The sequence below is a fragment of the Rhinolophus sinicus genome, chromosome 1, assembly GCF_057876585.1.
Source record: "Rhinolophus sinicus isolate RSI-liver-muscle chromosome 1, RSI-T2T, whole genome shotgun sequence".
Lineage (NCBI taxonomy): Eukaryota > Metazoa > Chordata > Mammalia > Chiroptera > Rhinolophidae > Rhinolophus > Rhinolophus sinicus.
Genome location: NC_142501.1, coordinates 181,235,344 through 181,250,360, shown reverse-complemented (window position 1 = coordinate 181,250,360; position 15,017 = coordinate 181,235,344). Strand labels below are relative to the sequence as shown.

General features: G+C 32.7%; 1 protein-coding gene across 9 annotated transcripts in view; it reads left to right on the top strand.

The window, feature by feature from the left end:
* The window catches only part of SLC9B1 (solute carrier family 9 member B1), a 62,430-nt gene that overhangs the window by 35,881 nt on the left and 11,532 nt on the right, over positions 1-15,017 (top strand). For all 9 annotated transcript variants that reach the window (XM_088792245.1, XM_088792236.1, XM_019738904.3 and 6 more), the window contains 3 exons: positions 357-499; positions 1,866-1,993; positions 14,177-14,352. In XM_088792245.1, coding sequence (XP_088648371.1) covers positions 357-499; positions 1,866-1,993; positions 14,177-14,352 — 447 coding nt within the window. The remainder of the gene's footprint in view (positions 1-356; positions 500-1,865; positions 1,994-14,176; positions 14,353-15,017) is intronic.

The window sequence follows — 15,017 nt, the reverse complement described above, 5'->3', positions numbered from 1 at the left end:
AATGCAATACTCATTGTGTCACTTACTGCCTAAAACTTGCCTTACTCTTCCAGAGCAGGAAGGGGTGCTCGGTAGGGGTAGCTACTCACAATCTGACCCCTCCTGCCCATTATCTGACTTCCATCCTTGCCCTTCATGTTCTAACAACACTGGATGACTTGTACCCCATTGAGCTGTGTCATTTCATATCTCCATTTCTTTATTTGTGCAGCCTCCTCTACTTGTATATAACTTGCCCTTCACCAAAGTCATGAAAGACATAGGGTGTTTGAAGAGGGGAAATTAAACATTTCTGTTTTCTCTCATGGAAGAATCAACTGAATTAAACATAATTCATTTTCTTTTATTTTTTTAAGGGATGTTACTAGCTGGTTTTACCATCAGGAATGTTCCATTCCTCAGTAAGCATGTTCGTATTAGTAATACGTGGTCTTCAACTTTAAGAAACATTGCCCTTACTGTTATCCTAATACGAGCTGGGCTTGGACTTGATCCAAAGGTAGATTTCCAATTATACCTTGAGTAATGTTAGTTTAAATATTGGAAGCTGGTAGAAAAGAAGATGAAGAATTTTTCTTATAGCTGTTTCAACTCGAGTCTTTAAGCAAAACTAAAATAATGAACAAAAATTTTGCAGAAATATTGTTGCCTTAATTTCTCTTTCTTGTCATTATTATTACTGGTTATAAAGAGAAATCACTGTGATGTAAAATCTCTGTTCGAGATAGCCTTTAATTTGCATAGAGCTAAATTCCCCTTATACAGCTTTTGTGTTATTTGGGAATTGTGGCTTATCTATGGAGAACTATTTACTTTTCAGTTAACAAAGGATACGGTCACCCCATAAAAGGTTTCTCCTTTTCTGTTTTGTTATATTTTTTCGGAGAGATTAAGAATTTCAATAATATATATTTTTATTTTTTGTTAGTTTCAGGTATACAAAGCAACGTAATAGTTAGACATTTACACCACTCACAAAGTGATAACCCCCTCCCTCAATCTACTACCCCTCTGACATTGTATATAGCTGTTACAATACCACTGACTATATTCCGTATGCTATAATTTACATCCTGTGACATATATATATATATATATATATATATATATATATATATATATATATATATTTATGGTTGACATTCAATACTATTTTTGTTTCATGAATTTTTTTCCACAGAGTATGTTCCTGATTATCTTTGTATTGTAAAAGCTAATCTTTTAGTTACAATATTTCCTAAAATATTACTATCTAGAGATCATAATTCTATTTGGATTTTTAAAAGATTCATGAATATAACAGCTTCCCAAATAAAAGTGGCAAGTATATAAGTTTAGTGGTAATATCTCAAAAGCATAAAAATTATAGACAGTGATAATTTATTATATTCTTCAGTAGAAAATTTGAGCCAATGAGGAAATTTGAAAGTTCTTTTTAGTTAATTGTGCAGTTTTTAAGTGATTTTTCTCTTTTCTCATTTTGATATTTTCTATTTATAATTATTAAGTTAATCACACAGTTCATCTCTAAACATTAAATGATGGAGATAAACCTATAGTTTCACTATACTATTTACTAGGAAGATTAAAGAAGAGATAACTAGTTATTTAATCACAGAGAAATTGATCTTTTAATAATTAAAATATAATAATATTTTATAAAATATGAAATAGGTTATAATCCAATCTATGATGACATTTAAAATGGACTGTATTAATATTTCAAGCCTAGTAGAACAGCTGGGGAGATTTACTTTAGTAAAACCTTATTACTCAAAAAAAGACCTTTATTTTAATATTTGCTTAAATAATTTTCTTTCTGACCATTATAAGTTTGTCTAAATATGACTGTGTTTATATTTCAGGTTTTGAAGCATTTGAAGGGAGTTTGTTTAAGATTGTCTATGGGTCCATGCCTTATGGAGGCATGTTCAGCTGCTGTTATTTCCCACTTCCTTATGAATTTTCCCTGGCAATGGGGATTTCTATTAGGGTAACTTTTTCTCATTTTTCCCTATGAAAATATTCGATTAAGGATGTGTGGTTTAAGAAAATGTGGATGTATTCAGAATATTGTATATAGAAACTTCTCATTAAAATTCTTTTCACAGTGGTTTAAAAAAAAAAAGAAAACCAACCGTAAAAATCAGTTGGTCACAAGTAGAGCCATGTTCTAAATCTCCTATATCCTTGATAAACATGTGTAGTCCCTAAATGTTTAATGCCAAAATAGTTCACTTCATCAATTCAACTTTATTCCTTCTCTCCTGTATTGTAATTTTTAACCTATGTAATGGCCTTTTCCTTATATACTCCATGTACATATTATATATACATATAGTATATGAGAGAAATTTTGTATAGATATTATAACAACAACAATAACAAAACTAGCAAATACTCTTCCCAAATCCAATGTCCCATCTATTGTTTTCTACCATCCATGTCTCTTCATATCCAACTTCCTCAGAATAATAATCTACAATATCTACTTCTGGATCCTGACTCCTATTCATTTTTCAATCCATTTAACTTTTGCCTTCACTTACCTATTCCAATGAAATTTATAGCTAATTTCACTTATTACATACTTTCTACTAAATTCAATGAATCTTTTAAATTAAATTTTATTGCAAAATACCCAAATGTATTTTCCTTTTGAAAAATTAGAACTTTACAAATAAAAGTAAAAAGGCTTTTGACCATGCCTTCAAATCCTAGTGCCCATACTCCAACCCAAAGTGAAAACTTTTGAGTTTTATATCATTCTAGACCTTTAAAAATAACATCCCAGGCTTCTAAATAAATCTCCACAGAGAAAACAGTATTATTTTGTATATTTTTATATAAATCATACCTCCTATCTGTGACTACTAGCCTGTTCATATCCTTTGTCTATTTTCCTATTGAGTTATTTTTCTTTCCTATTCATTATATCATTGCTTTGTCTGTTATAGGTATTATACTAAATATATTATCTCAGTATACTACTAGATATTTAACTTTGCTTATAATGACCTTTTTAATCTGAAAAATGTATTTTATGATTTCTACCAGATAGAAAGGCCAATATGTAAAGCCATTCACTTAACCTTGAAAATAAAAAAAAAATAAAAAATATATAAAGGCTGGGGGTAAGGGGGTGTATGCTTTTGGTATACCAAAGGGCTTTTTAATATAATTAAATTTAACAGTGTTTCTCTTTATGTTAATGCCTTTCTATGAGTCACTCAAAAGGTACTTTTTACCCCATGGTCACAAATGTATATTCTTCAATATTTTATTCTTACTACTTTCAACTTCAGTTTTTTAAATTCTTTAAAATAGCTAGAATTTATTATGTGTGGGGTCTTGCAACATTATTTTCCACATGAATAGGTTGTTGTCTCAACAACTACCATTTATGGAAAAGTCCTCCCCCCCACACTGATTGCAGATGTCAATTTTATCATGTAATTGATCCCATAGATTTGTTTCTACACTGTAGTCTATTTTCTTCCAATCTATTTTGTCTATTTCTGTGTCACTATTACACAGTTTTAACTATTTTACCTTTATAAAAAGTCGGTTTTACATTGACTTGATTTTTCATTCTAAGCTCTTGTTCTCCCAAATGAATTTTAGAATGAACTTGTCAAGTTCAGTGAAAAATCCTGAGAGATTTTTAATTGGCATAGCACTGAATTTATAAATTAATTTGAGGGAGAGATGACAACCTTATAATATTGATGATTTTTACCCACAAATGTGAAACATCTCTCCAATTATTCATGTGTTATCTGAAGTACTACAATATTTATGATTTTTATAAAGGTCTAGACTATTTCATAGTTTTGTTCTTAGGTATTCTGTTTTTTTTAATTGATGTTGTTGATGTAATTTTTCATAATATTTTCTAATTAGTTTTTTTAGATGTGTAAGAAAGCTACTAATTTTTAAAAATCACTTTCACTGAGGTATAATATACATACAAAAATCAGCACCCATTTTTAATTAACATTTCAATCAGTTTTGACAAATTTATATACCCATGTATCCACTTGCAAAACTGAGATGCAGTACATTTTCATTACCTCCCCAAATTCTCTTATATCCCACCCCAATCAATTCCATACTGGCCCCAAGCAAACCGTAATCGATTTTCTGTCACAATAGATTAGATATTTTTTCAGAATTTTAAATAGATGGAATTATATAGTATGTACTCTTTTGTTTCTGGCTTCTTTTGGTCAGCAAGTTGTTTTTGAAATGTATCCATATTATGACTAGTAGTTCATTCCATTTTATTGCAGAGTACTATTTCATTGTATGAATATGCCATCAACTTACTTGTTTATCACTTACTTGTTGGTGAATATTTGGATTGTTTCCAGTTTGGGGCTCTCGCAAGTAAAGCTATGACCTTTTGAATTCAAGTCTTTGTATGGACATAAGTTTTCATTTATTAGGGAAATATCTAGGAGTAGACTTTCTGGGTCATATGGTAAGATAATATTTAATTTTACTAAAATCTGCCAAACAATTTTCCAACGTATTGTTATATTTTATATTCCCACCAATAATGTATGAAGTTCCAGGCTATCCATATCTTCTCCAATACTGGTAGTATAAATTTTCACAATTTTTACAAGGTATGTAGTGGTATCAGGTTGTGTTTTTACAGTTTTTCATCAAATTTGGAAAATATTCAGCCATTATTTCCTAAATATATTATTCCCCCTTCTCTTTTTTCTTCTTCAAGAACTATAATTACATGTGTTAACTGCTTGATATTAGTTTGTATAGTTCCCTGATACTCCATTAATTTTTTTTCAGTCATGTTACTCTCTGTGTTTTATTTTGGATATATTCTATTATGATGTCTTCAAACTAATTCATCTTTTCTTCTGTAGTGTTCAACCTTCTGTTAGTCTTAGCCAGTGAAATTTTCAATTCAGATATTGTATTTTTTAATTGTCATAAGCCATCATACATTTTTACGTTTGTTTTTCCAGCTTTGAGGTATAATTGACATATAACATTGTGTAAGGTGTACAGTGTGTTGATTTGATACACTTATATATTGCAAAATGATTGTCGACATACATTAGCTGCCATGTTTCCCCGAAAATAAGACATAGCCGGACCATCAGCTCTAATGCAGCTTTTGGAGCAAAAATTAATATAAGACCCAGTCTTATTTTAATATAAGACCGGGTCTTGTATAATATACTATAATATAATATAAGACCTGGTATAATATAGTATAATATAATGTAATGTAATATAATATAATACTGGGTCTTACATTAATTTTTGCTCCAAAAGACTCATTAGAGCTGATGGTCTGGCTGGGTCTTATTTTCAGGGAAACACGGTAATACCTCCATCTTGTCACATAATTTCCATTTCTTTTTTTGTGGTGAGAACAGTTAAGATCTACTCTCTTAGCAACTTTCAAGTATATAATACAGTATTATTAACTATAATCACCCTGCTGTACATTAGATTCCCCAAATCATAATCATCTTATAAGTGGGAGTTTATACTTTTTAGACCAATATCTTGCCATTTCTACCACCTTCAGCCCCTAGTAACCACATTGTACTCTTTGTTTCTGTGAGTTCAGCTTTTTCAGATTCCACATATTAATGAGATTATGAAGTGTTTGTCTTTCTCTGTCTGACTTATTTCACTTAATGTAATGCTCTCAAGGTCTATCCATGTTGTCACAATGGCAGGATTTCCTTTTTTCCTCCTGGCTGAATACTATTCCATTGCATACATATATGCCACATCTTCTTTATCCATTCATCCATTGATAGACACTTAGGTTGTTTCCATCAGCTATTGTATCTTATTTCCAAAAGTTCCATTTGGTTCTTTATTCTACCTTCCGTTTTTTTCCCTCGTTATGTTCACACTGTCCTTTAAATCCTTAACCATATGGAACATATTTATAACAACTGCTTTAACATACTGATCTGCCATTTCCAACGTTGCTGTCATTTGTGTATCTGTTTGTATTGACTGATTTCCCACCCACCCCAGCTGACCCCCTGCTGGTTATGGGTGAGATTATCCCACCTCTTCATATGTCTAATGATCAGATGCTAGACTTGATAGGTTTTACATTGTTGAATTCTCGGTTTTGTTCTTTTCCTTTAGAGTGTTGGACTTTGTCCTAGATGGCAGTCGTAAATTATTTGTGAATTAGTCTATCCTTTCAAGGCTTGTTTCTAAGATCTTTTAGGGGTTTTGTAGAGTAGCCTTACTGTAGAGCTAATTTAGTCTCTTTCAAAAGTGTGGCCCTTCTGTCTTTACTGAATGGCCTATGTGTTTGATAAGGTATCTCTACTCCAGCTGGTGGGAACTCAAAGGTTTTAGCAGGCTTCTGTGAGCTCTGGAAATTACTATCTTAACTGCTCCTCAATAATCTTTCTTCAGGAGTTATGCTTGTCCAGCCTTGTGGGGGTTTTTACTCTATGCCTGCACTTCTTGGTGTTCAACCAAAGACACAGAGATCCCCTGTGCAAATTTCTGGAACTTTCTTTTTGTCATCTCTCTCTCACTCTGTAGTAAAAATTGTAGCTGCCTTGGCTTCCCCAAATTCTTCTCTCCTCAACTCGGCATGTTCATTGGCCTTTGGTCGGTTTCTTTCCACCACAGCCTTGAAATTGCTCCCTAGCAGAAAGCCTGGGTAATGGTGAAGTTTACGTCATTTGTTTCCCTTTTCTTATTTGTAACTGTCCTATCCTGTCTGTTACCCAATGTCTGAGAATAGTTGTTACTTACATTTTTTCTGGTTTTCTAAGGGCTTTCAGCAGGAAGGTAACTCCAGAACCTATATTCCTTCATGCAAGTAAGCAGATGTTATACTTCTGATTTTTAAAAGTTGATCTTGTGTATGGCTACCTTGCTGAATGTACATATTAGTGCTCTTATTAGCTCTTATAGAAACATCCTGTCTTTGAATAGTTAAACTTCTGTCTCTTCCTTTACCAGTATTTCTACTTTTATCTCTATTTTATTGTGTTTGATAGAACATCCAGTCAATGTTGAATATTAGTAGTAGGAAAAAAGAGACAATTCTAACTTTTTAATAATTTTAATGAAAATGCTTCTAATACTTTGCCATTAATATCATTTTTACTGTAGGGTGGTGGTCAATTCTTAATGTTAGATCAAGGAAAGTTTCCTGTACTTCTTGTTTATCAAGAAGTTCCCTTTTAATAAAAATAAAATATAGTATTGTTTATTTCCTTTCAATCTGATAATGTTACGAATTATATTGGCAGAGTTTCCTAATGTAAAACCATCCATTCACTCACCTACTTGGGCAGCTTGTTTATTCTTTCAATAAACTGTTAGATTCAATTTGCTCATACTTACTTGGGAGTATAAGTGAAACTGAACCATAGTTTTTTTTTCTTATGCTATCTTTGCCCTGTTTAATATCATATTATTATTATTGTATTACTGCCTCAAATCCCTTCATGTTGATATCATCTAGCATTTTAATCCAAGCTTAATAATCAATATCAATTCTCTTTCATGTCAGTTTTCTTTCTTTCCTTTTAAAATAAAAATAAGTATTGAAGCTACCATGTTTGAATACCCTTAATTTGTATGTATCTTTCTTACAGCAACTTCTGGATTCATTTTTCCTCTTATTTACATACTTTTGCCAAAAATTATTGTTAACATGGGTCTTTGTGTGACATATCTTTTGAAGCCTTGTGTGCTTGCAAATATTTTCATAATATTATGAAACCCTTAGATTTGAATAACTATTTGGCTGATTTTAAAATATGCAAAATGATTTTCCTTGAACTTTTAAAAACTATTCCGGCATCTAGCCTTGCTATTGAAAATTCTGATGTCAATCTAACTCTTATTTTCTGTAGATAATCTTTTTCTTTGGATGCTTTTAGAATTTTTTCTTTGATTTTGTTAAATATTACTATAAATTATTTAGACATGGATTATTCCTTACATCTACTGTGTGACCCTTTCAATCTAAGGTCTTTTGTCGTTATTTAAGGGAATCTTCCATTATTTCTTTGAGTACACCATCTTGTCTACTTTCACATATTTATCTTTCTGAGGCTCTTATCATCTATATATTGGCAAATCTGCTATTATCATATCTCTTACCTATTAGTTTACATTTTCTGATTTTTTATCCTTTTCTGCTAATTCTTGGAAAAGTTCTTCAATCTTATCTTTCAACTCACTACTTCATTCTTCAGCTCTATTCATTCTTTAGTTTATTCCAACTATTGTGATCTACATTTTTACACTAATATTTTAACTTATCATTTTTTATGTTTTCTGGTTTTGATTTATTTTGCTATTATCTTGATTTTACTTTGTTTATTATGCTTATTTTGAATTCTTAATCCCTCTCTTCTAATACCTTAACATCTGATAAAATCTGTGCATATCTTGCTGTATATATCTAAGCTAAGTTATTAGGTCACAAAAATCCATGATTATTATATCTTCCTGCTGGTTTTTAAAAAATCAATGTTAAATAACCTTCTCACTCATTTTAATGCTTATCTATCTTCAATTCTACCTTGTCAAATATTAATATGTCTCTCCCTGTTTTGTTTTGGGCACTCTATTCAGAATTCATTTCTCCCTCCTTGAATTGTTAAACTTTTTATTGAAGTATAACTCATATACAGAAAAGTGTAAAGTGCATGAATGTACAGTTCGGTGATGAATCAAAAGGTGAATATTCATATAACCGTCACGCAGATAAAGAAATACAACAATGCCAGAACCCCAGAAGTACCCTAATGCCCCCTTCCTAACTACTTCTCTACTCCTCCCACAGAAAACCACTATACTAACTTCTAATACTATGATTTAGTTTGCCTGTAGTTATATTTTATATAAATGAAATCATACAGTATATTCTTTTTTGCCTACCTCTTTCACTCAATATTATGTTTGAGATTCACCCATATTATTGTGTGTAAATGTAGTTCATTTTCTTTTTTGTATAGTACCACAGGTCCTCAAATAACGTCGTTTCATTCAAAATCATTTTGTTATAACTGTAGGAGCTTAACTCTTGTTTTTATCAATTAGCTTATAATAAAATTGGTTTCACTATATGTTGTTTCACCGCAGTTCCAAGAACCTATCAATGATGTTAAGTGAGGACTTAGTGTATATTATTGTATGAATATACTACAATTTATTTATTCACTCTGTTGTCAGTGGAACTTTGCATTGTTTCTATGTGAGGTCACATTATTGTTAATGTGCTCTTACAAACATTCTTGTACATAACTCTTGGTACACATGTACACAATTTTGTATAGATACATAACTAGGTGCAGAATTATTGGTTCATAAGAATATGAATAATGTAATGAACACTCAAATACCCTTAACTTAAACTTAATCTCTAATGAATCTTAAAGTAAATTACAGAGATTATATTTTACCCTATAATTTGCATTATGCATTTCTAAAATGTAAGAGCATTTTTCTAACTAAATTAACAACAATTCTTTAATGTCCTTGGATGTGTCTTTTTGAAATTTGTTCTACTCAATAGTTGGTATAATATCTTTCAGAGGTTTGTGTATCTAATTTTTTTCCATGTTTTAGACACATCTTTTATCTCTCCTCAGTTCTCTTTTATCTCCGTTTTTTACTTTCCCCTCTAAAACTATTAAGTATTCTTTATAATTTTCATCTGCTTGCCTTTTTGCAGTATACACTGGGAAATTTTTTCTCTGCTCAGTTCTCTGGCTTATTAACTCATTCTTTAGCTATGTTCATAGCACCTATTTATTTTTTTTTATTTTGGCAATTGATTGTTAATTTCTGAGAACTATAGTTAAAATGTTATGGGCAGTTACAGTATACTTTCATGATTCTGAGGATATTTACACTTATTCTGAAGTTATGTTCTGGTTTCTCTTTTTGATATATACATATACATACATATATATATATATATATATATATATATATATATGTATATATACATATATAATATCCTTGTTAAATATCCATATGTGTTAAATATACACATATATATATACACACACACATATATATATAGTGTGATCAAAACATACAGTGAATGTTTAAATTTAAAAAAAATATTACAGTAAAAGACACATTGCCGTTATCCCCCTCAAAATGCTCCCTCTAGCTTTGAACACACTTATCCCATCTTTCTTGCTACTTTCTAAAGCAATTCTGGAAGTCCTCTTTCATAACTGTCTTTAGTTGCGCTGTCGTGGCTGTCTGATATCCTGAATCAACTCAAAACGTTTACCTTTCATGGTCATTTTGACTTTGGGGAAGAGCCAGAAGTCGCACCGTGCCAGATCCAGTTAACAAGGTGGATAAGGACACATAGTAATGTTTTTATTTGACAGAAATTGCCATACCAGAAGCAATGTGTGACACAGAGCATTGTCATGATGGAGGATGAAACTGTTTGCCCACTTCATGTTGATGCATTGTTCGTGATCCATGATTTACAGTACACATTAAAACATACCTTCTCTCAACCATAGCTCACACCCAAGTGACTGCACTGAACAAGTTGAAACTTGTCACACACTGTTACTAAGGTTCGACACACCACTTCCCGTATTGAATATCCTGCCTTTCCGTTGGATGGCACTCGGCAGCAGCATTGCCTGTATTTTTTTATCACACCTCTTATATGTACCGGGGATGCCAAAAGAATGTATACAGATTTTAAGAAATGTTATCAATGTATTACTTTTCAAAGTTAAATTGAATTATGATAGCAATGTGTAGTATGATGTTCACTCAAAAGATGGCATTAATCAAATGAATACTAGCATCACCATGCGACAGCCAGGATAAAGAAAATGGCGGAAACATGGTTGTCCTTCAAGGACCTCAAGACTATTTTGAAGTGGTATTTGAAATTCGAGAACATTGTGGAAGTACAACAACAATAGGGGCATGAGTGTGCAACAGAACCTCCAACACGCCTAACAATTGCGTGCATTCGTGGTAAGTTTGAGACACATGATATTGTGTGAAGAGATTTAAATGGCATGTGCAGCGATACAAGTGGACACTGGTCAGCGTTGCTCAAGCAGTAGTTTGCTGTAATCAGAAGTGTCTGGACGCTGATGGTAACCACTTTGAGCACCTCTTGTAATTGCAGAAGTCGAATGTGACTTGTATGCATCTTTTGTTATCAGTATATATTGAGTATTACAATTTTAATGCAGTTTTTTCTTTTCTTAAAATGTATACATTTTTTTGGCAGTGTGTGTGTGTGTGTGTGTGTGTGTGTGTGTATGTGTGTGTGTGTGTGTATCTTAGGTGTAAATTTTTCCACTTAATGAACGTGGTGCCTCAATTCAAATTGCTGGCTTTCCCCATATATTTGATGACACTTTAATGGGTGTTCATTTTGTATTTGAAGCTTCCTATTAACTTCTGATTGCTTTATCCATTTACTGTTGCCTTCTTTCAGGGAATAGGCCAATCATGCTACCAAGCAAAGTACCTTTGAAGCTGAGGGTGATATTAAGATTCTTATGCAAGTGATTTATTGAGGGAGCTCTCAGTAGAAACCTCTGAGTGAAGGAAGCCAGATAGGAATGTGGGGAAAGTCAATGGTTCCCAAATTCGCTATACATTAAAATCAACTGAGGAGCTTTTGAAAATCTTACCAAGCAGAGGAGTAATGTCAACAAGATGCCAGAATATGAAGCCCCAGGCTCTCCTTTCCCCATGGAGAAACTGACTTAAAAATATAAGGACCAGATTACCTTTGTGAGGATGCCAGAAGCCACTTGAAAGATTATAGCACTCCAAGTGCAAGTTCATATTGGAGCAATTAGGACATTTCATTGTACTTACCCATCATACCCCACCCTCCTTCATGAAAAACAAGGGGCAATTGAGAGAAAACTCCTAACTTGTGGCTTCTCCCTCAGGAGGAAAAGGAAAACATGGAACATGTGTCCTAAATTCTGGCCTTTTGAGGGGCTTCCCAAGGTGCTGGTTTTTGTCTCACCTGACTTGGATTGCTGACAGGAAAGAGATTGGCACACTTTAGATGCTTGAGGTCCCCTGAAAACAAAAACAAAGCAAGTGGGTTGCTACAACTCCAGAGATATTTCAGTACTGCAGATAGACACCTGGGGATGCTCCCTAGTAGAAAAAGGCAAAACTCTTCAGCTGGAGATAACACATCCAAGCCCAGAGAAGACATATCCCAGAAAGGCTTGCGAGGCCCCCAGAATCTCTAGCTGGACTGATTGGTGAAGACCTCTCCCTAGTGAAGATAGTCCATAAAGACTGGGAGAAGTAACTGTTTTTTCAGATATGCAAATTTCAACAAAAGATAACAAGGCAACGAAGAATCAGAGAATCATGGCTCAAAGGAACAAAATAAAACTCCAGAAACCAACTCTAAACAAATTGAAATGTATGAATTACCAAACAAATAATCAAAGTAACCATCATAAAAATGTTCAGTGAGCTAAAAGAGAACACGGACATCTAAAAGAAATCAGGAAAATGATGCATGAACAAAATGAGAATACCAACAAAGATATAGAAACTATAAAAAGAACAAAATTGAGCAGCTTGAGCTGCTGTTTACAATACCAAAATTGAAAAAGGGATCAATGACAGACTGTATCAATCAGAAGAAAGCATCCATGAACTTGAAGACAGGTCATTTGAAATCAAGTCAGTGGAGCAAAAAGAAAAAGGAAAGTGAAGAGATCCTAAGGGAGTAATGGGATACCCTTAGACAGACCAAGCTACACATTATGGGAGTTCTAGTAGTGGAAGAAAGAGATAAATGCTCATGAAGCCTATTTGAAGAAATAATGGCCAAAACTTCCAAATTTGAGAAAGGAAATGAACATACAAATTCAAGAAGCTCAAAGAACTCCCACTAGTATAAACCAAAGACACCTACACCAAGGTACACTATACTCAAGCTGTCAAAAGTCATAGAAAGAGAGAATCTTAAAAGCAAGAGCTCCATAATAAGGTAATTGGATATCTCAGCAGAAACCTTGCAGACCAGAATGGACTAGGATTCATATTTTCAAAATGCTGAAAGAAAAAAAATATAAACCAAGAATACTGTATCCAGCAAACCACATGTATAAGCTTCATGACACTGAATTTTGCAATGATTTCTTGGATAAGACACTAAAAGCACAGGTAGAAAAAGTGAAAATAGGTAGATGGGACTACATAAAACTTTAAAACTTCCGTACAGCAAAGGAAACACAAAGTCAAAAGGCACCACAAAATGGGAGAAGATAATTGCAAAACATATATCTGAAAAAAGATCAGTATTCAGAACATATAAAGAATTCCGACAACTCAACAACAACAACAAAAAAAAAACCTGAGTAAATAATGGTAAAGGAATTGAATAGATTTTTCCCCAAAGAAGATATGCAAATGGCCAACGAGCTTATGTATGAAAGTGCTCAACATCTGTAATAATTAGAGAAATGTAAATCATACCCATCAGGATGGTCACTATTAAAAAAGAAAAGAAAAAAAAACCTAGAAAATAACAAGTGTTTACACAGATATGGATAAATTGGAACCCTTGTACACTGCTGTTATTAATAAAATGTGGGAAACAGTTTGAAGGTCCTTCAAAAAACCAAAAATAGAATTACCATAAAATCAGTAATTCTGCTTCTGGGTATATATCCAAAATAATTGAAAACAGAATTTCAAAAAGATATTTGCACACCCATGTTGCAGCATTATTCACAATAGCCAAAAGGTAGAAGCAGCCCAAATATCTATTGACAGATAAGTAGGTAGAGAAAATGTGGTATATACATATAATAGAATATTATTCAGCTATAAAAAAGGAAATCCTGTCACATTCTACAACATGGATGAACCTTGATGACATTATGCTGAGTGAAATAAGCCAGGACAAAAACTGCGTGATTCCAAAGATATATTTATTTAATCAAAATCACGGTAACAGAAAGTAGAATGGTATTTCCCAGGGGCTGGATGAATGGGAAATTTTACCACCATTAAATGACATTAACTCAAAAGCAGAATTTTCAAACTTTAAGTTGTTGTAAAGGTTAATATATTTGTTGTAAATTTCCATATAAAACGCTGTTTTGTTAAAGCGATGTTTTAGAATTGGTTTTCACAGTGTTTCTCTCAGTTTTGTACTAGGTGCTGTCTCTCCTGCTGTTGTTGTCCCTTCCATGCTAGTTTTGCAAGACAATGGATATGGTATTGAGAAAGGCATCCCAACCTTACTAATAGCTGCTAGCAGTTTGGATGACATCCTGGCTATCACTGGATTCAACACATGCTTCAGCATAGTCTTCTCCACAGGTAAATGAGAAAATATAACCACTGCCATATCATTCATTGCTATATTTTCGTTGTTAGTTCTTTTAATAAGCTTTCTGGCTTTAGTTCTCCATTTATTAACCAGGACTTTTTTACATTTAACATCTTTTTATTCTTCGTAGAAATCTCATTCTAGACCAGGAAGCACATTTCAATGGGTGACAAAACCATTACTAAACAAAAATGATTTCATTTTAATAACCATATATTTCAATTAATTTGATAGCCCATATTACCATTTATCTGCTCATGTTGCTTTGGAATTTTATCACAGTTTTCAATAGAAAATTTTAAGCAGCAATCTTATTAGTACTGCTAATATATTTAATAGATATTTTTGAACTATACCTTTTGGCTATCATTATAAATAACTGGTTGCTCTATTAAGACAACTTAGATATGTAGAACATGGACAACTGTGTGCCATTTTGGAGGGTCAGGATCCTGCGCCAGTGCTGACTTCCAAGGGGATACCGGGTCTGACAATTAAGTTCGCGAACTTGTTGCAACGATGTTGCTAACCTTCTTTTTGATATCGGAGGGATTATTTATTTTGAATTTGTACCAAATGGACAAACAGTTAACCAAGTTTACTATTTGGAAGTGCTGAAAAGGCTGCATGAAAAAGTTAGACAACCTGAACTTTT